Genomic DNA, 27,739 nt, shown 5'->3' with positions numbered 1-27,739 from the left:
TTACTTAATCATCAAGGAATGTATTACAATTCAAATAAACCCCAGAAGATCTGGATTCCTTTTCAACAAGACATTGCTTTAATTACTTGACAGATGTATACTGAGAGGGAAACATGGATACTGTGGTTGGAACACCTTTAGCTTACATTGGTTTGTTGCTTGAGAAATGGGAAATAACACTGGTTTTAATAACAGCCTACATTAAGTCGTAGGACGTGACGTAAACTTGCTTGTTTTAGTTATGTAAGCATGGCAAAGAAGTACTTATGACTCTACAGTGCCTTCTGTGTACACATACACGCGCACCCACACACCCACACACACACACACTCACGCACACACATACACACCCCTTTTATTGCCGCACACAGAAAAACAGTTTGGCCTTCAGCTTTTGTCCAAAGAAGCTCGACATGTATAAGGTTCACACTAAACTCATGATAAACATAAACACATTTGCGATTAACGCAAATGTTTTTGTTTTTTTTCTTTGCCTCAAAACAAAGAAGCAGTAGCCTGACTGCTATGTTCAAGGCAGTATGTTTGTATGTTCATCGTTTAATTGCACTATAGGCTTTTTTTTTGTATCGTCCTGTTTTGATCGGTATATGCCAATGTTGTTGTCAATAAAAAAACATTTGCACAAGGCTACCGATGCACTTCTCCATGTTGATAAGAGCATTAAAATGAGAACAAGTAATGGGATAAAGAAATCAAGGGATATTTAGAATAGAAAAAAATGTGCAATCGTGAGTTAACTATGTCATTAATGTGATTAAATATTTTAATCGCTTGACACCACTAGTTAATTTGTTAACATGTGTTTTATTGCATGCATTAGGGTGACTGAAGTGTAAAGAGTCCCTCTTTACACTGTAGTGCCAACTATTATTAGTGCCAACAATTATTCAAGATTGTTTTTGTTTTATGTCTCGCAGTACAGACATAACAGTGTTTTATGTGTACGCACATTTCCGTGCGTCGACTACAATCAAACCTCGTTCTTCTCCATTAGCTGCACTCGACTCGGTGGGCGTGGCCATCGACTACGCCAGACGTACACCTCACGTCGCCGTGTTTCGTGAAAAAAAAAAGTGTGTTTGGCCTTGTGATGACCGTCGGTGGTGGGAAACCAAACCGAACCAAAGAAAGGGGGCGGGTCTACCGATCGGTCTCGTCCAGAAGGGGCGTGGCGTCTCCCGTGACGGACATGGGCGTGCTCTCGATCATGGGGCTGGGCGAGGGCCGCGGGGTCATCCGGCTGCTCGGACGCGCCTTCTTGCGCTCCGCCTCCTTCTCCTGCAGCCACTGCTCCGCCATCTTGCCCCAGTCCACCGCTGTGTGGGAGGTAGACCTGGAGGGAGAGGGAGGGGAGGGGGGGAGAGATAGAGGGGCGAGAGGGAGGGGAGGGGGGGAGGGAGAGGGAGTGAGGGAGAATTTCTTGTTACTTTAAAGTCATTGCTAATTTGCCGTTCTTAAGTAGCTTTTAATAACCCAAGATGTAACTTGAGTTTTTACTAGCTCTCCAGAGCAAGCTTAGGGTTAGGCGCTGTCCTATAATGTGGACCTCTGAAGCCCTTGGAGTCTGTTAATCTAACCAGGCTCAATTTTCAATGCAAGGTGCTAGGGACAGAGGTGCGTGATGGCATTGGGGGTGGGGGGTACTTCCTACTAGTGATACTAGCGTCCTCATTGAACGCGGTAAAAAGCCAGTGCTCATGGCATTTTCAACCATGTGATGCGGCACACGTTTTTTTATCTGTTAGCCACACATATCCATATATAAAACAGTAATCCTTCCATATAGTCCATTATTTTCAAACCAACACTGAACCTAAACGTGCATGGCATTGAACAGGACCTTTGATGGGTGCGTGCACCAAAGCGGGACTCACTTTGACTGCGACTGGGGCGTCCGGTGGCGGGAGGAGGAGGTGGAGGAGGAGGGCGTGGAGCAGGACGGCCGCCCTCCGTGGGACGACTGGGGCGTGCTGCTGGGGTACTGCGGCGTGCCGGCACTCTGCAGCTGGCTGGGCGTGGCGTACGAGTAGCTGGGGGTCATCAGGGGCGTCGTGATTGGCTGCTGGGCCGGGGTGGCGAAGATCTGGAGGAACGCAGGACTCAATGAATACAAAGTGTTGGGATTAAAGCTAGAAAAACACCAGACTAAATGAATACAACACGTTGGTCGAATATCTAGAAATACATCAGACCCAATGAATACAAAGTGTTGGGCGAAGATATAGAAGAGAGAAGACTCAGTGAATACAAAGTGTTGGGCGAAGATCTAGAAGAGAGAAGACTCAGTGAATACAAAGTGTTGGGCGAAGATCTAGAAGAGAGAAGACTCAGTGAATACAAAGTGTTGGGCGAAGTTCTAGAAGAGAGAAGACTCAGTGAATACAAAGTGTTGGGCGAAGATCTAGAAGAGAGAAGACTCAGTGAATACAAAGTGTTGGGCGAAGATCTAGAAGAGAGAAGACTCAGTGAATACAAAGTGTTGGGCGAATGTCTAGAAGAGAGAAGACTCAGTGAATACAAAGTGTTGGGCGAATGTCTAGAAGAGAGAAGACTCAGTGAATACAAAGTGTTGGGCGAAGTTCTAGAAGAGAGAAGACTCAGTGAATACAAAGTGTTGGGCGAAGATCTAGAAGAGAGAAGACTCAGTGAATACAAAGTGTTGGGCGAAGATATAGAAGAGAGAAGACTCAGTGAATACAAAGTGTTGGGCGAAGATCTAGAAGAGAGAAGACTCAGTGAATACAAAGTGTTGGGCGAAGTTCTAGAAGAGAGAAGACTCAGTGAATACAAAGTGTTGGGCGAAGATCTAGAAAAGAGAAGACTCAGTGAATACAAAGTGTTGGGCGAAGATCTAGAAGAGAGAAGACTCAGTGAATACAAAGTGTTGGGCGAATGTCTAGAAGAGAGAAGACTCAGTGAATACAAAGTGTTGGGCGAATGTCTAGAAGAGAGAAGACTCAGTGAATACAAAGTGTTGGGCGAAGTTCTAGAAGAGAGAAGACTCAGTGAATACAAAGTGTTGGGCGAATGTCTAGAAGAACGCAAGACTAAAGGAATACAACGTTTTGGGCGAATGTCTAGAAGAATGCAAGACTCAGTGAATACAAAGCCTTGAGCGAATATCAAGAAAAACACCAAGACTAAATGAATACAAATTGTTGGGCGACTGGTTGGACTGGGGATGGGTGAGGCTGCACGCCTGATGCACACTGAGCAATCAATGCGTTAAACCAGCCGTCACCACACACACTAAAGGGAGAGATCTCCTGCATGGACCACGAGGTCATGCATCATTGTCTCCAAACCTCTACAACAAACCGGCTCTCGACAGCACAGCCTTTCTCTGGAGGAGACCAATCAAAGCCCTCCTGGAAACCGACTTTGTCACACACATCAAACAAACAAAAGAACAAAAAACGAAAACACAACACACAAAAACGTTGGGCGGACCGCGGTTGCCCCGGCAACGTAGCGTGCGAGTATACGGCGCTGGCGGCGGCGGCGGTTGGGCTCGTACGTGGTAGGCGCTGCTGCTGCCCCCCCCGCCCCCACCGGTGCTGCCGCCCCCGCTGTAGGCGTACTGGCTGGAGCCCCACTGCGCCGGGGTGGCGTTGGGGTTCTGGCCCTGGCCCGTCACCGCGGCGATGGCGTTGAACATCTGGGAGGTCATGTTGGGCGGGAGGGCGCTGACCGCTCGGGTAAGGTCTGAGGATGGCCACAACAGACGACGACGACAACGACAACAACAACAACAACAACAAGAGAAACAACAGAGAGAGCGTGTCAACGAGACAGACACCAATGAGCAAAAACACCAACACCGCCATGATCAATATGTATATGGGTTTATGTAAGTCGCTTTGGATGAAAACGCCTGCTAAATGGCCTTAATGCAATTGTATAAATAGGTGTCTGTGTTGGGGGGGATGAATTCACCCGCTATGTTGATGTTGGCGGGCGTGGCGTTCACCGAGGCGGGGGTCCGGGTTCGGCTGCCGCTGCTGGGGGTGAGCCCTGTGGGGAGGGGGGGGGGACAGAGATCACAGAGGGATCCCAACACGGACTGGACCAGTCAGGTGGTTAGGGTGTCTGACTCCCAGCCGATAGGTTCTCGGTTCTGAGCCCAATGTCTGCGGCCTACCTGTGGGCCTCCCTGAGCTGAAGACCTAACTGCTCCTCGCTGAGCTGTGTCTGGATTCACCGTAAAAAGCCCAGAGTGTACCGAGCGAATGTCGCTTCGTATTTATAGCGCGACCCAAAAAGACTACTAAATCTAATCGGATACAAAATTGCTGACCCGGTCTTGTGCTTTGAGATTTAGGCGCATTGAAAGTAAGCATCTGCTAAAGGACTAGATAGAAGAAACTATCCAGGGGCCCTCTTTTGTCTCACTGGGGGCCCCTTCACGCCCTACTGTGGGGCTCTGACCTGGGACGGGCTCCTGGTAGTGGTCCTTGAACCAACGGAACAGCCCGTTGACGGTGGGGAAGATCTGGGCTCGGTACCTGAAGCCCTCCGGGGTGATGGTCACGAACTCAACTCTGCCAGAACAAAGATGTTGAGCCACATCATGAGTTTGTGTGTAAGGCTTGCTTTCATGATCACTGCAACTAATGCTCTACATGTGGCGCTGACAGTATTTTTACTGATTCTTTCAAGTACAGTCAAGACAGTAAAGTGCAGACAATGAAAAGAATCACAGAAACAAAAAGTCACATAACTAACTGAAAATCTTTGAATAGATCGCAAAATAGAAACGTTTTATTCTCTGCGCATTCCAAATCGGATCACAAAATCCTGACACTCATCTGACAAGTGGCGACAATAATCTCTCTCTCTCTCTCTTGCTCTTCCTCTCTCTCTCTCTCGCTCCCGGCAGGGTACTGGGTTCACACTGACCGTGGCTTGCCCCTGGGCTGGTATCCCAGGAGGAACTTCCCAGGCAGCTCGCGGCAGGCGGACACGTAGTAGGGGATAAAGGCGGGCTTCTCCTTCTTGCTCTTCACCAGCGCCTCCTCCATCTTCTGCAGGTCACAAAAACAACAACCGATGATTGTTGGGAAGAAACACATTTACCTCACATAATGGGAGGAAATATAGGAATATTTATGCTACATATAATCAATGTTTCTGCTCTGTTTATTTTCTATTATTAAATATAGATACATTTTTTCAAATATCTTATATTTTTTTCCATACATGGTATTAATATATGCATATATAATAATCCCTTTCTGTCTCCACCGCCACATTCTTGAAAATATTTGTGGCCGAGCAGGTCGCGAGCGAAGGCAGCCATTGGCTGAACGTATCTGGCCGTGATTTCATCCAGATCCTCAAACTCCTGCGTGAGGAAAAGAGAAGGAAAGAGAAGAATAAAAAAAAAAGGTATTTAGATGGAGGCAATACGACCAGTGATACGAACTCAGAACTGAAACCGTAGCAAGAGACTTACGTAGTGTACACTTACTTCTAAGTTTGTAACAAACACGCATAAAAGCGGCGGCCTTACCGGAGGAAAAAAACAGTTTGTTGGTGACATGTTTTGCTGGTGACGTGTTTCTAGAGACTTCTAGAGTTTCTAGAGAGTCTCTGTGTGATCGCCCCGAGTCATTATTTGTTATGCAAAGCTTGGTAACAAGACCAACTTCTTCCCGATAGCCGTCCCTTCATCTGCCACCGAATGCCGATAGGTGAAGAGCGATTCCCAGCTGATACGGTTACATCTGATTACATGCTGGATTAAATCGTTGTTGGGTTTGTATTACCCATTGCGTCTATCGTTTTATTCGTCATAGCTCCATTCTTTGATGCGCGAGTGAGACTATGTTGGCCTGAATCATTCAAATAAATGGTGATCCCACTGATTCCATCTCCTTTGTAACTGATGACCCCTAGTGATTATGTGAATACACACTTTTAGTTTTCTAGGATTGTTCAACAAAGTCGATGTCGCTGCCTCTTTAAGAAACTCTCGCACTTTCTTAAAGGGGCGGCGTAACCCAAATCAGCGGCCGTACGACCCGCCCCCTGAAAACGCCCCTACCTCGCTGTTGATCCAGAGGGTGTGGCCCAGGCTGAAGGCATTCTCCTTGCCCTCCTCCCGCACGTCGATGTGCTGGTAGATGCCCTCGGCCACCTTCCAGGTGACGGTCAGGTGGTTCTCCCCCTTGCTGCTGGGCCGGATGATGAGGTCGCCCTGGTCCATGGACTCCATCATCTTCTCAGCCTGCTTGAAGTTGATGTTGTGGAACGACGGGTGGGCGATCACGCGCTTGATGTACGCTACGCAGCAGAGGGGAGAGGGAGAGGTGGGAGAGACAAGAGAAAGAGAGAGAGGAAAGATACAGAGAGAGACACAGACAGACACAGACGGACAGAAAGACAGACAGACAGACAGACAAAGACAGAAAGACAAGAGAGAGACACGCACAAATACAGAAAGAGAGTGAGGGAGAGACAGAAGGAAAGAGAGCGACAGACAGATAGAGAGAGAGATAGAGAAAGAAAGTGGGGGGGAGAGAGAGAGAGAGCGAGAGAGAGAGAGAGAAAGAGAGGGAGTGGAGAAGAGAGAGAGCGAGAGAAAGGAAGAGGGAGGAGAGACCGAGACAAAGATTAAGGCTTTGAGTTTTTAAGAGGGACGGACAGTTGGCAGACACGAGTTGGCATTGCCTTGGGGAACTCTGATGTCGTTATAATACAAGGCATCTAGAAATAGGAGAATGCTGTAGAATATTGACGGTAAAGACATGCTACACCAACTGCTTGTAAGACAACGATGTCGCCAATTTCCAAGGCGCAGATGAATGTAATGAATGTTAGTAATGTATTCAAGTCCAATCTAATCTAATCAAATTCTACAGAATACACAGAATAATCCAATCTGACCTAATTGAACATTATCTGATCCTGTGAGTCTAATTCATTGAATGTAATCTTATGAGCTGTGTATTCCTCAGCACACACTGGTCCTCTGCTGCTTCATCTTGGCCTCCTGCTCTGTCTTCAGGTCCTCCGTCTCTGTGTCGAAGTCATAGTAGGTGTCCTTGGGCAGCTTCCAGTCGTTCTGGCGGTCCGACAGGTCCGAGGTCCGGCAGGTCAGGTCCACGCTCAGCTTCTCGATGTCGATCTTCATGATCCTGCAGTGCACCGTCATGCCCACCTGTGGGGTCACCCCGCCCCAAGGTCATCTACTGATTTACAGGCTCCAGGTGGTTACGTATTAGGGCTGAACGATTTGGGGAATCGACCCATATTGCGATTAATATTTAGTGTGGGATTTTTCTTTTTAAAGTTCCTTAGCAATAAATCATTCTATTGTATGACTAACAAAGCACTGGAAGCAGTCAACATATAAACTGCTCTTTAGGCCGGGCCTATGTGTGGAGATTGTAATTAACGCAAATCGCGTTCTATTACATCACGATTTCGGTTTGTATTCGATTAATCGTTAAGCCCTATTTAGTAAACACGTAGCCGAGGGTCGTTTTCGGTGACATCTCATTCAAAATGTCAGTGTCCCACCAATCTGAAAACTACCTTTAGAATTTCTATGAAGGTAGGCTTACTTTAATAAAGTATTTTTTAAATTATTTTCAGGTAGTTCAAGTTTGTCGCTCGAGTGCTAATGCTTTTTTGGGAATACTAGCAAGAATAAGCTAACTAGATTAGCCTTGACAACCAAGCGTTAGCAACTGAGTATCAGAGCCAGGCCAAAAATGAGGAAATAAAGCTACCACCATCCCAACAGCAAAGCTATGTGCGCTGTCTGCATGTTTTAAGATTTGAACCAACGATGAGGACAACCTTGACTCTTTCCTCCGGATGCTTGACGATCTTGTCGCTCAGGAACTTGGTGGGGACGAAGCCGGTGACGCCGTTGTCAAGGCGACAACGCACCCCGATGGCCTGGCCGGGACAGGAGCCGCTGTCGAAGTGGTTCCACACCTATAGGGGACCCAAGACCCCAAACCGGTTAGACCTGCCTCATGATGTCACGCAAAGCTGCTTATATCCTGTTCATGATGTCATGCAAGGCTGGTTATGTCCTCTTCATAATGTCATGCAAGGCTGGTTATGTCCTCTTCATAATGTCATGCAAGGCTGGTTATGTCTTATTCATAATGTCTTGCACGGCCTGTTACAGTATATCCTACTCATCATGTCATGACGGGCTGGTTATGTCCTGTTCATTGTGGACGTCTTGAGAAATCAACTTAACTCAACTAACGATGATGTTTATTGCTCCCCTCTCATGCAAAGCCTACAACTGTCTTTGGTAACTATCGCAGTGTAATCCATTTCATACCCGAAAGATCAAATCACATATTTTCCCCCTCAATCATTAATTAAACCGTTTTATTTATGAAAGGCAAACTGTGTATTTAGTCTCTCCGGTGCTTACGATTCATTCTTTGAACGACACAAAATGACAAAACAATGATTGGCATGATACACTTGTATCCACGACAGCGGTCACACCCCCCTCTGCCCGTTTCGGAGAAGTTCCTGTTCAGACGGTCACACGCCCACCTCGCTGAGCTCGGGGAAGTTGTCCTGGTGGCAGAAGGGGCACTGCCACAGGCCCGTCTCGTCGTTGCGGATGGCCTGGTCGTAGCTCTCACCCTGGGGGCGGCGGTGAGCGATGCCCGTCACCACGCTGGTCACCAGCTTCCCTGCAGGGGGGGGGCGGGGGGGGGGGGGGGCAGGGTGGAGGGGGGCGGGGGGGTCACACCTGCTGGCACAGCTGGTTCATAGATAGATAGATACATTATAACTATAGGTAAGCTAGGGCTGGACTAATCATGGAATTTTGATCGCGATTTCGATTTTAGCGTCAAATGATCACAAAATTAACATTGTCCTACCGATGTAAAGGTGTGTCGGTGTCCTACCGATGTAAAGGTGTGTGTCGGTGTCCCACTGATGTAAAGGTGTGTGGGGGTTCTACCTATGTAAAAGGTTTCAGGGGTCTCCTTGGTGAGCAGGTTGAAGATCTCCTCTGTGTTGGGGCTCCTGTAGGCGGAGCGCAGGTCTTTATAGCGGGAGCTCAGCTCAGCCCGGATGTCATACAGAGTTATGCCCTTGTTCCCGTAGCCCTGGAGCACACAGACAACACACAGATGAGCTGACTTGACCTACTGCTACTACCATCACTATAACTCAGACATCTACTACTACCACTACTACTACTACTAATAGAGCTTCTGCTACTACACATATAACTGAACTTCTGCTGCTGTTCCTACAAATATTACTACTACTTCTGCTCCTGCTAAGATTGTGTAACACCACTACTTTGAGTTGTCATGCAGTGATTAAAAAGTTGAAACGCAACCAGGGTCATTTCCAGATTCCCTGATCCAGACAGAGAGACTAACTGGGACCGACCTGGGACTAACTGGGACCGACCTGGAACTAACTGGGACCGACCTAGGACTAACTGGGACTGACCTGGGACTAAATGGGACCGACCTGGGACTAACTGGGACCGACCTGGGACGAACTGGGACCGACCTGGGACTAACTGGGACTGACCAGTGGACTAACTGGGACTGACCTGGGACTAACCGGGACAGACATTGGACTAACTGGGACTGACCTGGGACTAACTGGGATTAACTGGGACTGACCTGGGACTAACTGGGACTGACCTGGGAACAACTGGGACTGACCTGGGACTAACTGGGACTGACCTGGGACTAACTGGGACAGACCTGGGACCAATTGGGACTGACCTGGGACTAACTGGGACCGACCTGGGACTAACTGGGATTAACTGGGACTGACCTGGGACTAACACCGGGATTCCACCGGACGCGTACGCGCCGCGGAACGGCTGCGCCGCGGAACGGCTGCGTCCTCTGCCCTGCGTCCATTCCTAGCGGGCGCGTAACAGCGAGATCACGAGATCACGCGATAATCCTAAACCTAATGTACTCACCTTCCACTCCCAAAACTATTGCAATTAAATGCCACGCTTTGTCCTTTCTGACATTTTCCTTATAAAAAGGATGATTTGGTACATAAATGACTTCATGTTGCTGAACTTCGACAATGAGTCTCTCGTCGTCCATGTTGCCGACCCTCTGAGACCCTTTGATTGATTGACTGCTGACCTGGTGCCACCGGTCATGACGTAATAATGTTGATGTGAAGTTACATGAGCTGAGTATTGTGTTTTATTTTGAAAATTGACCGGATGCTCTATGGCTTTTACTTTTTCACTTCCTGCCCTGCTCGATCTGCTCTGTTGAAATTGACGCGGTTTAGCAGCGGCTCGCGGCAAAAATAGAAGTGCGACGGAAAGATAGCGCCGCGCCGCGGCACGCCGCTCCTGGGACGCTGCTGAAACGTTCCGCCGCGCGCCCGGATGGAAATGGTCTCATTGATTAGAGTGGAAGCGATCAGCGGCGGTGACCGCGGCGCAGCCGTGCCGCGGCACGTACGCCTCCAGTGGAATCGAGCCTTAACAGGGACTGACATAGGACTAACTGGGACCTACCTGGGAACAACTGGGACTGACCTGGGACTAACTGGGAACGACCTGGGACTAACTGGGACTGACCTGGGACTAACTGGGACCTACCTGGCGCTCCAGCTCCTCAGCGAAGGCGTCCAGGTCCAGGTCCTTGAGGCGCTCCGGGTTCTCCAGGATCTCCTCCAGGGCTCCGGCCGGGTTGGCGTCCTCCGCCGACTCGTCGTACTCCAGGGCGTCCACCGCCATCTTGCGCGCCCACTCGTACGTCTCGGGGTGGACCCGTGAGCCGTCCAGCACCTCGATGTAGGAGTCGGTACTTGGGAGGGGGGGGGGGGGGGGGGGGGGCGAGAGAGAGAGAGAGGGAGGGGAGAGGGAGCGGGAGAGAGAGAGAGAAAGTGATAGAGAGAGAGAGTGATATAGAGGGGGGGAGAGAGAGAGAGAGAGATAGAGAGAGAGAGTGATATAGAGGGGGGGAGAGAGAGAGAGAGAGATAGAGAGAGAGAGTGATATAGAGGGGGGGAGAGAGAGAGAGAGAGAGATAGAGAGAGAGAGTGATATAGAGGGGGGGAGAGAGAGAGAGAGAGATAGAGAGAGTGATATAGAGGGGGGGAGAGAGAGAGAGAGAGATAGAGAGAGAGAGTGATATAGAGGGGGGGAGAGAGAGAGAGAGAGAGATAGAGAGAGAGAGTGATATAGAGGGGGGGAGAGAGAGAGAGAGAGAGATAGAGAGTGATATAGAGGGGGGGAGAGAGAGAGAGAGAGAGAGATAGAGAGGGGGGGAGAGAGACAGATAGGGGAGAGAGACAGCGGATATAGACATTATTGGCAATTAGGATAAATTAAATTATCCTAAGTTCAACATCCAAGTTCATCCAATTTCAAGTTTCATTTGTTGTCATTCAACGTGTTAGACACACGGAGAACGAAGTTCGCTCTCAGGACCAACAATATGCCAGGGTAGCATATGATTAAAATAAGTAGTATATAGAATGAATAGGTAAAATAAATAGGATAATAAAAAATAATAAAGTCAGTTATTAAAAAATAAATAACAATAATCAAAGCATCAGTCATCTCAGGGCATCAGCAGTCTATTCAGTTTCGCAGTCAAGCTGAACCCTAATCAAAGACAAACACAAGGTGGTTCGAGGCCTCCCAAACCCCTGAACCTCTTCCCTCTCTGCTGCAGCTCCTGCTGTGTGTGTGGCCTCACCTGTCCCCCAGGGACGATGTGTCAATCTTAATGAAGCCGGCGCAGTTGATGAACACCTTGGGGCCCATGTGACACATGGTGACCAGCTGGGTGCGGTTCTCCAGGCGCGTGTTGTTCTGCTTCAGGATCTGAGAACACCGGGAGATGCTCAGTGTTCCACCTTACTACACTGTGTGCACAGTGATTGAACCCTGAGCACTGACTCACCAATGTCGGTCAAATTCTTGAATGTCAGGCTTCCTAACAGTTTAGATGTGTAAAAGGGGAACACAGGTAACAGCAAAGTGTAATAAGAGAAATCATATAAATATAATTGATATAAATATAAAATAGAACTTTATGAAAAAAACATTAAACTTAATTTTTTTGGGGTTGACGGTGGGGTTGGTGGTGGTGGTGGTGGTGATAGTGGTGGTGGTGGTGATAGTGGTGATGGTGGTGGTGGTGATAGTGGTGGTGGTGGTGATGGGGGTGATGGTGGTGGTGGTGGTGGTGATAGTGGTGGTGGTGGTGGTGGTGATAGTGGAGGTGGGGGTGTTTGGGTGGGGAGCCCTGTGAGACCTTCAGCAGATGGGAGCCCTTCCTGGAGCCCAGACCACAGATGTACTGCACCAGGCTCTGGGTGTAGGGGTGGGCCAGCGCCCGGTTCACGTCCACGCCCACCTCGTTCACCCGGTTGATGAACTCACACTGCAGGGTGCTCAGCAGGTCCTCCTTCTCCACCTGGTCCTGGGGGAGGGTGGAGGAGGGCGGAGGGTCAAGACCCCGACCATACCCCAACCCCATAACGGAGAGCATGATTCTATGGTGTTTTTTTTGCGTTTTATTTTGTCTGGATGGTCTGGTGTGGTCAGGGCGTCCGACGCCTATCCGGGAGGTTCTGGGGTTCAAACACAATGTCCGCAGTTTGTACCGGGTGGCAGGGAAGCTTCCTTTAACCCTACCAACTAATTACATGTGACTTTTGTCTCAACAAACTGATTCACTGTAATTCACTTCAAGTGTCTCCTAAATTACAAAATATTAGTGGTGGTATTTTTGACATTGAAAATATGTGTGCCTGTAAAGAACAAACAAAGCGTTAGCATTTCAACATAAATTCAGTAATAAAGAAACAATTTATTCAGTTCCAGTATTTCGCTACGATACTTGATTAGGAACATAAAAGAACATCACTAACCACTCGATGAGTCTCACATTTCTGAAAACGAGCGTTTAGGGGTGTAGGCGGTACACAATGGCTGGCTATGCCCATAGCCAGCCATTGTGAAGCAGGCAGGGGTGTTTCGAAATTAGCCAAATACTCGAGACAGGACCAATATTCAAAATGTCGGTGTTAACCACTCTATTTCATCCTAGACAAACGAGAAAGGGGGCTCAATGTTCAAAATACCGGAATTGTCCTTTAACTGTAAAATATTAGATTTTCTTTCCGAAAATGTTCTTTGACACACGCGGTGCATCATGAAGTGATTGGTGCTGTGAGACCAAAATTGTACCGGGGGCGAAAATTGTACCGCCTACGTAATCCGCTCTGAAACATTACATCATCGATCGACGCGATTGTCCGTTGCCAGGCAGGTTTCAGAAAACATTTGTGCTCATCAAGACGAAATAACGTTATACAGATAACTTGTTTTTACTTTGTATTTGTATTGTATTGAATTTAGCGAGTAAACTGAGTGTTTAAAGTGTATCGTAGTTTATAATTGTATTGTATTTAATTGTTTCATCGAATTTAGCTAGTAAACTGAGTGTTGAAAGTGTATCGTAGTTTATATTTGTATTGTATTTAAATGTTTAATCGAATTTAGCTAGTAAACTGAGTGTTTAAAGTGTATCGTAGTCTAGCTAGCTTGTGATAATTTAATTTAGATAATAGACGTCATCGTTCGACATGATCGTCCGTTGCCAGGCAACGTTCGACGCGATCAACAGTTGCCAGGCAGGTTTGGAATTTTCGAACGCGGATTACGTAGGCGGTACAATTTTCGCCCAAGGTACAATTTTGGTGTGACAGCACCGTCAGGAGGTGGGGTTACCTGCAGAGGGTGCAGCTTGAGACAGAGGATGTCCTCGTCACTGCTGCAGACCTGGGAGTACTCCACCAGGGGGTCCTGGATTTTCCTGGCCACGGACACTGCCTGCCTCAGCAGGGGAGGGTAGTCGCGGAAGTCCGCCTGGAAGTCCGGAGTCCACACACATCAAAATACTGGATTTAAACCAGGGGGAGGAGAATCGGGGAAGCAAGCGTGAACTTTACACTTTGGATAAAAAAATAAAAAATAATATAGAGGTATAACATTTGTAGATCGTTTTAATTCATTCCATAAATGTTTTTTTGTGTTTTCTTTTATGGAAGAAGTTTTTTTTTTGTGTAAAAGATGCCTGCTCTTGCAGCCCTCAGATCTACTTTAGGTACTCCGACTTTGATCGGTATGTTGCCCGGAGTGGCCGCAGCGGGTCAGACCTCGGACTTCTTGCTGTTCATGTAGAGGATGGCCAGCTCGTTGTCCACCAGCTCCACGGCGATGGAGGGGAAGGAGGACTCCTGCTCCAGCTCGCTGACGGTGCGCTTAAAGTCCTCAATCACCAGCTGGGCGTCCCTGAGGCCAGAGAGCAACACACACAACAGTAAACAACAACAACAACGACCATTACAAAAGACTATCATGACCGATCTCCTCCAGTGGTACTTGATAAATATATTTTCAATAAATGATCATGTCATATCAATGATCAGATCCAATCAATCTTTTTTCATTTGAAATTCAATCATAGTTGAGCCTGGCCTTTTCATTGTCCAGAATGACAATGAAAAGTTGCCGACATGACAATGTCGGCAACTTATAAATAACAAATATTTTGACATTTTGGTATCAGTTTATGATGGTCTTATTCTGGTAGAAACTTGAACAAGATCGAGTGAGTGTTGAGCTAAGCTTTGAGGTTGGAGACGGGTTCAGTTCAGGAAAGGGTTTGGGGTGTGTTGTGGATCAGCATGTGGGTGGGTTGGGGGAAGGGGACCAACCGGTTTTCCCCGGCCACGGCGATGATGTGAGGTTTCTTGTTGTTCAGGAACTTCTTCAGCGTCTCCAGATCGTGGAGCTGGCGAGACGTTTAGGACAGAGCGTTAAAGAAGGTCATCGCTAAAGAACAGAGAGGGTCCCTGTGACGGGTAAAGGCTTAATTATGGTTCCACGTCGACGCAACGCAAGGGGGTTTATGGACCCATTACGTCCTTGCAGACCATCCCTGCATCTGTTGCAAGGGCCTGACGTGCGCCTCCCAAAAATTGGAACCTTGCGTCGAGGCAAGAGCTGTGATTGGTCTAACTAAAACCCAACACAAAACAAAAAAAACAGGTTCACGACTGCGTCGTAGCGACTGCGTGGTCATTGCGCTGCGTCAACGTGGAACCATAATTAAGCCTTGAAGAAGCATGCTGATTGGACAAACAAAAGAAAAACACCTTGCGGTCCCGTTCCTCCTCCTTCCAGGCATTCCTCCGCTTCAGGAAGTAGGGAAGCCGCAGGAAGTCCCCCATCTCGCCGTCGCTGTTCACCAGCGCGCAGAACACGGGGCTGTCCCTGGTGAGCCACACTCAGAGTCAGGCGGGCGTCTGAATAACACTGGGCTGTGAAGGACACTGCCAGGGCTCTGTGTGTCATCTGGATGTCTGGGCTCGCAAGTCAAATGCGCTCTGAGATGGCCGTCTACGTACAGTATGTATACCGGCAAACATAAAATCAGCTGGTCTTTATTTTACAAATTCCTTCACAAATCCAGTCTGATAAAATGTGTGCAGGCCCCTCAAATGTCCCCCCCCCCGCATATCAACGCTAACACAGTTGTTCTAGAATCTAATGTTTAGCCCTTGCGGTTTTACCCACAATTTATGTTTTTCTTCTAAGGCCCTGAACACTAGGTCAGGCTGTTTAATTTTTAAGCATTATGTGTCATATTTGCTGAAAATTAGGTGCTCGGAGAAATAAAAATAAAAAAGGGTATATGTGGCTGTCGCCGGCGTGTAATAAGCCCCTCCCATCCTTTCAGTCAGCCCGAAGGAAATTATTGGTTGGCCTACCTGTCTGTCTACCTAGCTAACCGGCTACCTACCCAACTGGCCAGCTAGTCATGTACTTACTGGGAGAGGCTTCTTGGGAGGCCTTAAGAGAGGGGTGGGATCTATTTTTAAGTCTATATTTAAAGTTTCCGCTCTGTGGGGGACTGTCCCTTTAAAAAGACAAAACATTAAGCTCCTCCCACCCAAGCCTCTACAGAAAGAAGCGCCACCTGCTGGCGGAGAAGGCCACGCCCAGCACCCGGATGCCCTTGGCCTGGGCCTCGGCCATCAGGTCTTCGTCGTCCTCCTCCTCCTCCGCCTGCTGGTCCGGCCGGTACGGCGCCACCTTCAGGCAGTTGTACAGCTTCCTGCTGCAGGCCTGGGGGCGGCAACACGCGTCACTACACCGCCACAACACCGTCACTACACACCGTCACTACACCATCACTACACCGTGGGCTCAACACACATCACAGCTCCGAGACGCACACGAGCGTCACTACACCGTCACCACACAGTGGGCTCAACACACATCACAGCTCTGAGACGCACACACGCGTCACTAAACGCGTCACTACACGCGCACTACACGCGTCACTACACCGTCACTACACCGTCACTACACCGTCACTAAACCTGTCTAAACCACCGTGGGCTCAACACAAATCATGGCTCTGAGACGCCTGCTTTGAGTGAGGGTGCAGGTGGCAAAGTATTAACTAAAGAAAGGCTCATCCATACCACTGGGGCGGTGGACTGCAGAAGGTCAGGTCGAAATGGAGAGAAATGGAAATAAGTACATGTTTTTTAAATTGATGAGTATTTTTCACGTTGAAGGTGTTGGTGTAGAGGAGGAGGGGACATAGGGGAACCCAGGGGGAACCAAAGGGGAGAGAGAGGGAACCCAGATGGAACCAAACGGGAGAGAGAGAGAACCCAGGGGGAACCCAGGGGAACAGAGGGAACGCAGGAGGAACCCAGGGTAGAGAGAGGGAGCCCAGGGGGAACAGAGGGAACCCAGGAGGAACCCATGGTAGAGAGAGGGAACCCAGGGGCAACAGAGAGGGAACCCAGGGGCAACAGAGAGGGAACACAGGGAGAACAGAGAGGGAACCCAGGGGCAACAGAGAGGGAACACAGGGAGAACAGAGAGGGAACCCAGGGGCAACAGAGAGGGAACACAGGGAGAACAGAGAGGGAACCCAGGGGCAACAGAGAGGGAACACAGGGAGAACAGAGAGGGAACCCAGGGGCAACAGAGAGGGAACACAGGGAGAACAGAGAGGGAACCCAGGGGCAACAGAGAGGGAACACAGGGAGAACAGAGGGGGAACCCAGGGGCAACAGAGAGGGAACACAGGGAGAACAGAGGGGGAACCCATTGGGGAACCATGGGGAAACCATGGGGAACACAAGGGCATCAGGGGGAACCCAGCAGTAGAACCGGTGCATGAAGAAGTACCTTGATGATGTTCTCTTTGGCCTCAGCCAGCAGCTTGTTCTTCAGCTCCTTGGCCATCTGGGGGTACAGGAAGTGCTTGAGGGCGTGCTCGATGGCCAGCGTGCGCTGCCGGTTCCACTCCTGCACCTGGTGGCTGAACTCGTCCCGGTAGTAGAACTGCTTGATCTCCTCAAAGTACGTCTGGTCCCCGTACCTACGCGCCCAGGGGCCAAGGAGAGACAATAGCATCTTATCATAGCTTTCTTTGTTGTATACGGGGAATGGGTTAACCTAGCGATTGTTAGTGCTTGGCTCTTGTTCCACAAACTTCCTTATTGTACCCAGAGATATATTTTTGTTTCTCTTTCTTCTGAAATATGTCGCTTTGGATTAAAGCGTCTCGAAATTGTCCTAATTAACCCTTCACCCCCAACAGGTGGAGTCATGGATAGGCGAAGCCCCGCCCCTTACCCCTTGACCCCCAGCAGGGGGGTGGAGTCATGGACAGGCCCCGCCCCTTACCCCTTGACCCCCAGCAGGTGGGTGGAGTCATGGATAGGCCCCGCCCCTTACCCCTTGACCCCCAGCAGGTCGATGCAGAGGGAGATGCTGAGCAGCCCCTCGTCCTCCGCCTGACACATGAGGAGGAACTGCTGGCCGGTCAGCTCCTTCACAGACTTGTTCTTCAGGTACTTGAAGGAGTAGCCGTAGTGGGCCTCGTCCACGTCCTGGGGGGGGGGGTCACCAAGAGGTCACCAAGGGGTCACCAAGAGGTCGGTAAAAGATGAAAACGCTAAGGCTGGTACAATGATTTTTACCATTCACTTTTCTTATACTCAGTGGGACCACTGTCCTTCAACATGGGGCCTCAAAACGGTATCACACGAAGCCCATAAAATTACCGTGAGCCACCTGCTAAATTTCTTGTTTACTAGACCCCTGGTAGATATTATGACCCCTGGGAGTCTAAACATAACCGATGGGAGTCTAAACATAACCCATGGGATTCTAGAACTTTTGTACTGTAGCGACCCTGGGACAGTTAAATAGTTTGTGTGTTATGTGTTACATTATATTTCGTTGTCCGCTATGCCAGTTGTTCTATGTGCATGTATTGTAATGTTCTTCTTGTCAATCAGCGTGGGGGCGAATCATTAGGTCAGCTGGGGGAGGGCCTTGGAAGAACAGGAGGGGGGGGGCCTGCACGCGAGTGAGACCGTGTTGGGGGTTGCCGGGGTAACCGGGGTTTGTTTTGTGTCAGTTTTCTGCCGTTGGTTACAATGTTACGGGTTTCAGTGACCTGGTTTTGGTTCATTAAAACTACCTTCAACTACTAATGACTCGACATCATTATGTCACCGGCGAGGTCGTTACAGTACTCACGCTTAGTTTTGTACTCTAAAAAAAAATAACGCTTAGTTTTGTACTAAAATAACGCTTAGGGGGTGGGGCATTGGAGGAAGGCGGGATGATTTGAATGTGCTGTAATTCTCAAATGCAACAAAGGTAAGAGTCCCTTTAATAATAATTAAAGAATTATTTAAAGAATGGAACACCTTTTTCGTTAGATGTTGTTCAAACAATGAACAACCAATGTAAAAAAAAAAAATCCAGTGCGTGTAAAGCCAACTCAACATGTGCACAACACTCCACCTCAGTGCTTCCAACAGGACCCAGGGTCGGCACTACCTCCAGCCACAAACACAGCGTATGAGGGGGATTCAGCGGCCTCTGCCTACCTTCTTGCCCTTCTTGGTGGGCTTGGTGTTGATCTTGGCCCTCTCCTGGAAGGTCTGCCTCAGGACGTGCCGGACCAGGGGCTCGCGGGCCAGCTGCATGGCCACCATGTAGCGCGTTCCGTCCAGCACCGCCTCAGCTGTACCGAACTGACTGGACCCCCCCCCCCACACAACCACGAGGAAAAGGTTACGAAAAATGTTGACATAAATGGGACATCACCCCCCCCCCCAGTACCCAGTTGTCTTTTTGACCAAACAGCTGTGCCCTTATTAATCTGTTTAATATGTTGGAGGTATAATATGCTATGCCTCCCACATAATTTTACTGTGCTACAATAAGATATGATCTGCAGTTCTGCACTAATATAAATACGGTTTTGGCAGAATGTATGGGTCAGCACATTAATTCAAACCTGTTTTTTATTGGATGTGACCTGACCTGCACGTGTAGTCTTTGGCGAGCTCTAGTGGCTCGGCCGGGAACTGCTCCGTCTCGTGGCGCTGGTAGCTGTCTCGAAGGTTCTCCCCAAACTGCTCCGGGGTCAACCCGAACTTCTTGGCCAGGCCGTCTGGGGCAAAAACACATACAAAAAAAAAAAAAAACTAGATTAAGACTCATAGCTCTTGGGGGACAAAAAGTGTTTAAGGAAAAGTAGGCCTAGACACAATTGAACACTGCACTCCCAGTGTGTGGATGCGTCAAGTGTCCAACAGCGACACCTGGTGGCCAGGACCTCACCTAGCGGCGAGGAACTCACCTAGTCCAGCAACCTGGCAGATGGTGTACATGTCTCTACGAGAGGCCAGCTTCAGCTCCGGCCCTTTCAACTGCTGCTCTCCCTCTTCCTCCTCAGGCTCCTCTTCCTCTGCACCCGGTTCTTCTGTGAAGGCAAGACAAACCTGGAGTTGCAGAAATAGAAGGTAACCCTTGCCTCCACAATACTTTAGCGGCCATTCAGTGTTTCTCCCTGACTCCCTTCTTGAACCCGTTGATTTACTGCAGTCAATTCTTTTTTTACAAAATAAGCGAAAGAAAAGCAGTTGGTTTATTGGTACAAAGAAAAATATATAATTAACTCTCACCTTCAAATAAACAGTTTATCCGTGCTCAGTCCTAGTAGTGATGAATGAAAACGACTTAATTACACTTCCTTCAATGAAGTCCTTCATTCATGTATTTGTGACATCAACTTCAATTTTTTATTTTATCTTATACCACAGTCTGGGGGAATACTCGATTCGGATTGGCTGAAGGGTGTGCATTAACTCTTGATATACGGACTCCTGCTGAGCGGTTCCAGTCAAACTGTCTGTTCAGCCTTTAAAACGAGAGCTGGTAAATTGTGAAAAATGCATTAAACTGTAATCAGAAAAAGTGGTTATTTGCTATAGACCCTATAGTATCTGTGGTATAAAGGCTGGGACGAATTTCGAATTATAAATATGTACAATGCATAACGTTAGCTCTCTGGCGCATAGCTGAGCGGACTAGAATACCTCCCGTTGCCAAGTCGTAGCTAAGGTCCGTCCTAATTACTGTAGTGAACAACGATCCGTTGCATAAGAACCCTACGGGAGGGTAATGGTTGTTCCAGGAATTATTCAAACCCTCAGCCTGTTACCAGGGAAACAAAGTTATGGCTTGTGAAAAACGTTATATTTAGATTGTAAAACGCATGAAAATATAAATGAATGGTCTCAATTTATTTTCTTTGCTAAGTGACCGCGGTATAAGCGGGATAATGCCCTTCGAGGTGTCCATTTTCAGGAATTAATGGACTCCGCAGAGGCAACCGTCATCCGCTGCGCATCAGACGGTTCCTCCGCGTCGTCCATTAATTCCTGATAATGGACATTATCCCTTACTTAAATCATGGCGGGGCTCTTTAGAGGTGAAGACCGACAGCAGAGTGTGAACCTACTTTCTTCATCCACTTCCTTGACCTTCTTCAGTTTCTTGGATTTAGACTTGGAGGCGTTCTGCATTTTGGGAATGTCCCGGCCGTAGTACAGCAGGAAATGGTTGTACACGTCGCTCAGCTCATCACACGACTGAACAGCCTTTAATCTGAGACACACACAACACAGAACGCACCCTCTTTAACCTTAGACACACACACACACACAACACAGACCACACACTCTATACCTGAAGACACACACACAAACCAGAATGATGTGAGAAGACCCTACCTCTAGCAGCAGGACCCTACCTCTATGAGAAGACCCTACCTCAACTAGGAGAACCGACCTCTATCAGAAGACCCTACCTGTCGATGTCTGCGCAGTCGAGGGGACGGACGCCGTCCGACAGGGGCTTGTCCGGGTCAGCGGAGATCAACTCAAACTGGAAGGCCTGCATCCTGTGGAAGAGGCGTTTCAGGTTCTGCTTCCGGGTCTTCAGCTGGGTCCACTGAGGGGGAGATGTTTGTGAGGGTTAGACCGCCTGGCCTCACATCCCTCAGACCGCCAGCCAGGACAGCAGTGTCGTGACCTACCTTTTCATCCCAGTGCCAGACCTTCCAGAGGTCGTTGATGTTCAGCTCGGGCTCCACGTACTCCTTCCTGTAGAAGGCGATGAAGGGTACCTGGCGACGCGACACACAACCTTCTAGAATGACTGGTAATGAACGTGTCTGCTGGGGAGGAACGATGTGTTCTGCCCCCACAGCATACTGGAGAAGCAGCTGGGAGAGCTGAGCTTCTATCAACTCAACGGCTTTTAATTTTGTCTATCAATACAAAACTCTTCAAATTGCTTTTGTAACGGTTTTCTAGCATAGCATGTCCATTCCATTGACAATTCATCGACTTTTAAACTCAAGATTTTCAGTGTTTCGTGAATTTCCCATTATGTCCAAAGTTTTGCCAGAGGGGCAAAAAGCAAACATTGAGTGACAGCTGGAGACAGCCACCTGGCCTCACCCATGTCGGTGTAATAGCGTGAGGTGGTAAAAGAGGAGACAAACCTCAAAATGCTGGTTCCTCATGAAGTTCAGAGCCTCCTTGATCTTCGCGATCATGCTGGGACCCTTTCTGCTAAAGTTAGTAGTGGGGCCTCTCTCCAAATAGTCTGTGTCCTCCTGAATTAAGACAAAACCCAGAACCCACTTGAAGGCCTTGTGGGTGTTACCCTATAGACTGATGGAAAACATAGGATTCACACACTATGTGATTGGGGGTTTTGGGTATCCATTGTTATGTTGGGCTACGATGGGAAACGTCCCTTTAGGAGGGGCTCTCAATCAGGACTTTGACACGCTGTGGTGCTAGTCCTCTGGCTACGGTGACCCCGGTCGTGAGTGACAGGTGTCCTGACCTGCATGGAGATGGTGGGGGTGGAGAAGGCGTTGCGGTAGATCCACTCCGCCTCTTCCTCCAGCTCGTCATCCTCAGCAGGCCGCACAGGGATGGAGCGTAGCTTGTGGCGACAAACACAGGAGGTCAGACCGTTGACGCAACCTTAAAAGGTGACACATCGCACCACCAGGAGTGAGTGTGATTTGCCGTTACAACCCGTTTCGAAAATCGGCCTCTTCTGACATCACAAGTGGGCTTGTCCATCTAGATGTGTGCTGGATAGATCAGTCTACCAGCCTACCCGGTGGACTGTAGCAAACGTTGCTCATCTATCCGTCATACATCTAGGTGGACACGCCCAAATGTGGTCAGAAGAGGCAGATTTTCAAAACGGCTTGTAACGGCTAATCACACTCACACCTGGTGCTATGATATGCCACCTTTAAGCTCTGGTGTTCACTTACAGTTGGTGCACTTCTGTCCTTGCAGTCCTGCGGTTGTTATATATAGATCCCCTGACACGGGGTTCATGGAATTGTCTTACAGTATGATTGAGGATGCATGCAGGGACTAAATGTAGAAGGGATGGGATTTGATAGGATGGTCGAAAAGTGCCATCCCATCCCAGGCTTTTTAAGGAGCAGGATCAGTTGCACCCTACTCTCAGGCTATGGGTTGAAATGCAGACGGTAGACTGCAGGCCTTGACAAGAAGCTGCCTGACACACGAATATTTTGCATCTTCCAAATAATTCCTCTACAGACTCATCTGCTTCATTTTCAAGGAAATCAGACATGATGACTGATATCTGTGGATGAGAGGCAACACATCTTGAACAGAAGTTAAAATATCTTAGCTTTTACTGTATGTGTATGTCATTTGTGGCAATTCAACTTTTTCCTGCACCTATTTTTAACACTGAAGAATTTGATGGAGGCTACAGTTTATGGAGCCATACATAACAAGAGTCCAATATTAAGAATAATAGCACAGTAAGGGATATTGATTTGATTTGGATGCGCTGTAGTTATTGCTGTATATTGGCATAACACAGAATAAAAGACGTGAAATCAGGTCGGCGTGTTTAAGACGCACACGGGTTCAAACGGAGGCCAAGAGAGAGAACTCCGGAACGGGTCCGGGCCGCACCTGGAACCGCTCGGGCATGTCGTTGGAGCGGATCTCGTTGTCCTGGTCCGTCATGTGGCTGCTCTCCAGCTCGCTGGGCTCGTATATCTCAAAGATGCTGCGGCGGCCCGCCCGCTTCTTGGCCTGCTTCTTGGGCCGGTCCCACGACTCTTCGTCGCCGTCCTCCTCCTCGTCTTCCGCGTCGTCATAGGCCTCCGCGTCGAAGTCGGCGAAGTCAAAGTCCCCCCCGAAGATCTCCTGCGCCTCCTGCAGGGCCCTGCGGTGGCGGGGTGAAGAGACGGGGCGGGGAGAGAGCTGGGTGGGGCCGGTTTTCAGACAAACTCGTGCGACTCATGTCGGGGTGGGTTTTACCACGACCCTTAGATGGGTGATGATCAACGACTTCCCTTATGAATGAGTTAAGACAGGGAAACCACAGCGTCTTCCGGAGAGACTCTTGCTTCTTAGAAAGGTCATCCGGTGTTCTGTGCCGCCAGTGTGTACTAATGGCGCATGCATGACCGTGTCTGAGACAAAGGTAGAGAACGTTCAAACGAGGACAGTGATGACATAGAGGATGACGATGATGATACATGGCACAAGTCCCAGAATAATGAGCGTGAAGAAGGCGGGTTGGCGGTGAAGGCTGCGATAGTTTGTGTGGATGATGGCTTGTTTAAGAAGCCTCAACTGGCCGAGTCTGCTTGGACTCTGGGGCTGGCTGAGGCTGCACATTGAGTAATCAGTGTGCACAGGTTAATACAGCATTCACCACACACAAACTCAGGGGGAGATCTCCTTCATGGCAACTGAGCACCCTTGCCAATGTTCATCACCTGCATAACTTACAATAAACCGGCATTAACATCACCACCCTTCGTTCTGCTTGGGAGGAGCCCAGAAAAGCCCCCCTGGCATGTAGTGCAGACTTTGCTACAGCCATGTTTGAGCATTGTTCGATAACAACCCATACTTAAAATTTTGGGAGGAATCACAGAAGCGAGACAGTTTGCCAAAACTGGAAAAGCAGGTGTTCTGCAGTCCAGCTCAGCTTTTGTATTACTTTGTTTAAGGTCTTGAAATGTATTCAGGGGTTTCCTGATCTCTTGTTGGAGTTTAAGTTTTTCCACATCACTCTCTCATATGGCAAACTAGGAGATGGTCTACTCTGTGGTCGTTAAAAGGTACTTATATATTAATAACGTCTTCAAACAGACTGCATAATATCTTTGCCTAGCTTTGACAAAAAATACGCTGAACTCCAACTTGGACTGTCAAATACTTAATCAGAGTCTGATTCCTACGTTTAAATCCTAGTTTCAGACCAGTATGTGTTACCAGTGTCTGCCCATCCCTAGCTCTTCTAACTATTCCATCACAGTATTGGCTGCTAGACTAGGTTCGCTTACGCGTCCGTATATCCGGGCAGCTTTTTCCTCCACTTCGGTTTCTTTAAGGGCTGACCATCGTCGTCCACGATGAAGTCGTCGATATCTGAGGACACACACACACTCAATTGAACACAGCCCATGCCACACAAAGACCATACTAACGATCATCATCCACAATGTATGGAACGGGATGAGGGTCACCCACCCGACTCCTCCTCCTCCTCCTCCTCCCCCTCCCCAGGGTGCAGGGGCACGTCCATGGCTGGCTCATGCTCCTCCATGCCCGTCCCGCCCATGAAGATCTCGTCTGCGATCATGTCCTTCTCATGGGCGTCCCGTATGTCCTCGTCGCCTTCCTCGTCCTCGTCCTCTGACATGTCTCGGAGACGACGGAACTTTTGCTGACGCCCGGAATAAAATAAAAATTATTCGAACAACATTTTGGAAGAGATGACAATTCCCGTCATAGATACTATCACGAGAGGTGATACCATGGATGAAAAAATGCAAATGATGCATTTTTCAGTTAAAATAAAAAATGTATGAATATCATTAATTTTATGAATGCAGGAATGGTGTGTGTGTGTTATTATAATAGTTTACCCGTTTGACTTTGACTCCCAGGTTCTCCTCGATGAGGTCGATGTCGTCATCATCCAGCCGGTCGTCGTAACCTAGCGAAGAGAGCCGTTGAACCCGGTTAACCCACCAGCGCTCACCTTACCCATCGATCGGTGTGGAACAAACAGGACCTGGGAAAGCACTGACTTCGCTTTCTTTTTCGATGTCCAATTTCCTCGCCGGAGTCGCTGTCCTCCTCCTCCCCATCCCTCTTGCTCCCCCGCCCTCCTCCTCCTCCTTCTCCTCCTCCTCCTCCTCCTCCTCCTCCACCTCCTCCTCCTCCTTCCTCTTCCTCCTCCTCCTCCTCTTTCTCGACGTCGTCGTCAATCAGACCTCTGAGGTTCCCGTGCTCATCCTGATCCTCTGGGTTTTCCTCCTCCTCTTCCTCATCTGTGTGAAGAGCAAAAGAATACGAAACGTCAACAGCTCCAGTCTTTTGACGACTTGAGATGGTGGTACTTACTCTGCATTTCCTCATGTTTGTAGAAACAGTCACAGAATATTTGAGATGTGATGACGTTAGTGGTAACTGTGTTTAGTGTTAAGGGTCATCTTACCATCATTGGTCCCTTGGTGTTTCTGCGGTTTCTTCGGCTCCTCAGATCTTCCAAATATTTCATCTTCAGACTCATCTGCTTCACTTTCAATGAAATCAGACATGATGACTAATTATCTGTGGAGGAGAAGCAACAGAAGTGGAATTATCTTAGCTGTTACTGTATGTGTGTTTAATTTGGGCAATTCGATTTTTTTCTGCGGCTTGTATAAACACAGAAGAATTTGATGCATGCTACAGTTTATGAAGCCATAACACGAGTCAAATAGTATAACGAATTGCTCACAACAATATAAACGAAGGCACTTGAAACTCGCTGCCTTGTGCGAATCAAGGGGTAATGGAATCCTGAAAAACACACACACACCCTGACATGACAGCAAGGCCCTGTTGAATATTTCCTGCAGAATATAAAAAATAAAATAAAACGGGACAGCTTATATATATTTGTATTTTATACAAGCACGTTCTTATCCCAAACCATTGGAAATTAGCGTTGCAGGCAAGTGTCATCTCTGAGACGTCAAGTGTGAAACGAGCTAACCAATGGGGCTGGCCCGGGTCCCAGCACTGCTTCGAGACTGCAGACTGCAGACGCACGATGCTAACTCCTGGCTAGCACAACACCGACTGAACCCCCATGAAACCTCCTCTTTTTAACCTGTCTTTCATCCGTACATACCTTTAACGTGAGTTCCGATAGCGCCATGAAATGGTGCCGTTTAGTCTGAGAACATCAATGTCGTGTGACAGTGGGCGTCGATGTCAGCCACGGCTGCTGCACTTCCACGGAGCCTACGCGGTGGATGCGGAGAGGGGACGCGGCGGTGGAGCGAGCACGCAGCGGTGGAAAGAGCGAGGACGCAGCGGTGGAGCGAGCGAGGACGCATCGATGGATGCGGAGAGGACGCAGCGGTGGATAGAACGACGACGCAGCGGTTGATAGGGAGAAGAGAGGACGCATTGGAAGATGCAGTTTACGCACCAACGTCACATGCATCAGCGCTGTGCATCTGGTTTAAACAACTCGGTAGGTTTTTATAGGAGAATACATTTGATGTCATGCATAAAGCACGTAGTAATATTATTCCTTTCAAAAGTTAAAAAGGGCTGTCAGAGGTACAGAGTGCTGCTTTGACAGCTCCAGACAAATTATGAATGTATTACCATGGACCAATCATGAAATATTTGTCCCGTGAAAACGTTTGACAGCGTTGATTTTTTTTTCTTATTTTTTGTGACCCCTATTCTGTATTGAAAACAAGTGCATATGTCTTGTGTTCATTTCATTTTCTCATTGAAATAAAAGAAAAAAGTTGAGAAAAAATTAAATTATTAATTTCAAAAGGATTTTCCTGTTATTATTAAAGGCTCTCCAATAATAATTTATCAAAGAAATGTATTCAAATTGAGAAATCAAAGTTGGGTTCTGATTATTCGTAAGGCCTCAATTGTAAATCAGAGAAGTCTAATTGACAGCACAGACAGTCCTAGGGGAATTTAACCATCACTAGCAGCATTAGGAGCATTTAACAATCACTAGCAGCAAGAGGACCACTTAACCATCACTAGATAGGGCAATGGGCGTCCCGAGTACAGCGCCCAAGGACCAATTCCAGGACTACTGCTGGTGCCTTGGTGAAGGGCACAGGCAGGATAACACGCCTGTTTTGTGAGGGAGGAGGAAACCCACGTGAATCACAGACAAACAAACTTAAAGGAGACATATTATGGTGGTTTTCCCAACAAGTAAACATAGTATTTGAGTTCCAGGAAACATGTT

General features: G+C 48.3%; 1 protein-coding gene and 1 long non-coding RNA gene across 2 annotated transcripts; one reads left to right on the top strand and one right to left on the bottom strand.

Moving 5' to 3' along the window:
- Nucleotides 1–55: 55 nt before the first annotated feature.
- On the bottom strand, nt 56–26,870 carry LOC115561541 (transcription elongation factor SPT6). The gene is made up of 37 exons (XM_030381678.1): nt 26,639–26,870; nt 25,958–26,073; nt 25,548–25,790; nt 25,383–25,453; nt 24,985–25,180; nt 24,798–24,882; nt 23,410–23,665; nt 22,280–22,381; nt 21,930–22,043; nt 21,459–21,548; nt 21,231–21,373; nt 20,883–21,028; nt 19,719–19,841; nt 19,400–19,529; nt 18,961–19,111; nt 17,795–17,949; nt 17,243–17,435; nt 16,011–16,159; nt 15,187–15,304; nt 14,746–14,822; nt 14,185–14,320; nt 13,757–13,894; nt 12,276–12,443; nt 11,715–11,842; nt 10,610–10,817; nt 8,972–9,119; nt 8,554–8,696; nt 7,828–7,968; nt 6,988–7,183; nt 6,068–6,306; nt 5,252–5,365; nt 4,921–5,045; nt 4,450–4,562; nt 3,958–4,035; nt 3,539–3,726; nt 1,896–2,104; nt 56–1,354 (listed from the first exon to the last, which is right to left on the bottom strand). Exons 2-37 carry the CDS (start codon nt 26,058–26,060, stop codon nt 1,162–1,164), a joined length of 5,310 nt encoding a protein of 1,769 aa, XP_030237538.1. The 5' UTR covers nt 26,061–26,073; nt 26,639–26,870; the 3' UTR covers nt 56–1,161.
- Nucleotides 18,888–25,502, top strand: LOC115561545 (uncharacterized). The gene is made up of 3 exons (XR_003979939.1): nt 18,888–19,146; nt 19,815–19,881; nt 25,404–25,502. It is a non-coding gene; the product is annotated as an uncharacterized LOC115561545 (long non-coding RNA).
- Nucleotides 26,871–27,739: the final 869 nt, after the last annotated feature.

Source organism: Gadus morhua, chromosome 16 (genome assembly GCF_902167405.1).
Source record: "Gadus morhua chromosome 16, gadMor3.0, whole genome shotgun sequence".
Classification (NCBI taxonomy): Eukaryota; Metazoa; Chordata; class Actinopteri; order Gadiformes; family Gadidae; genus Gadus; species Gadus morhua.
The sequence above is the reverse complement of the archived record's forward strand: the minus strand, read 5'-3'. Positions and strand labels throughout refer to the sequence as shown.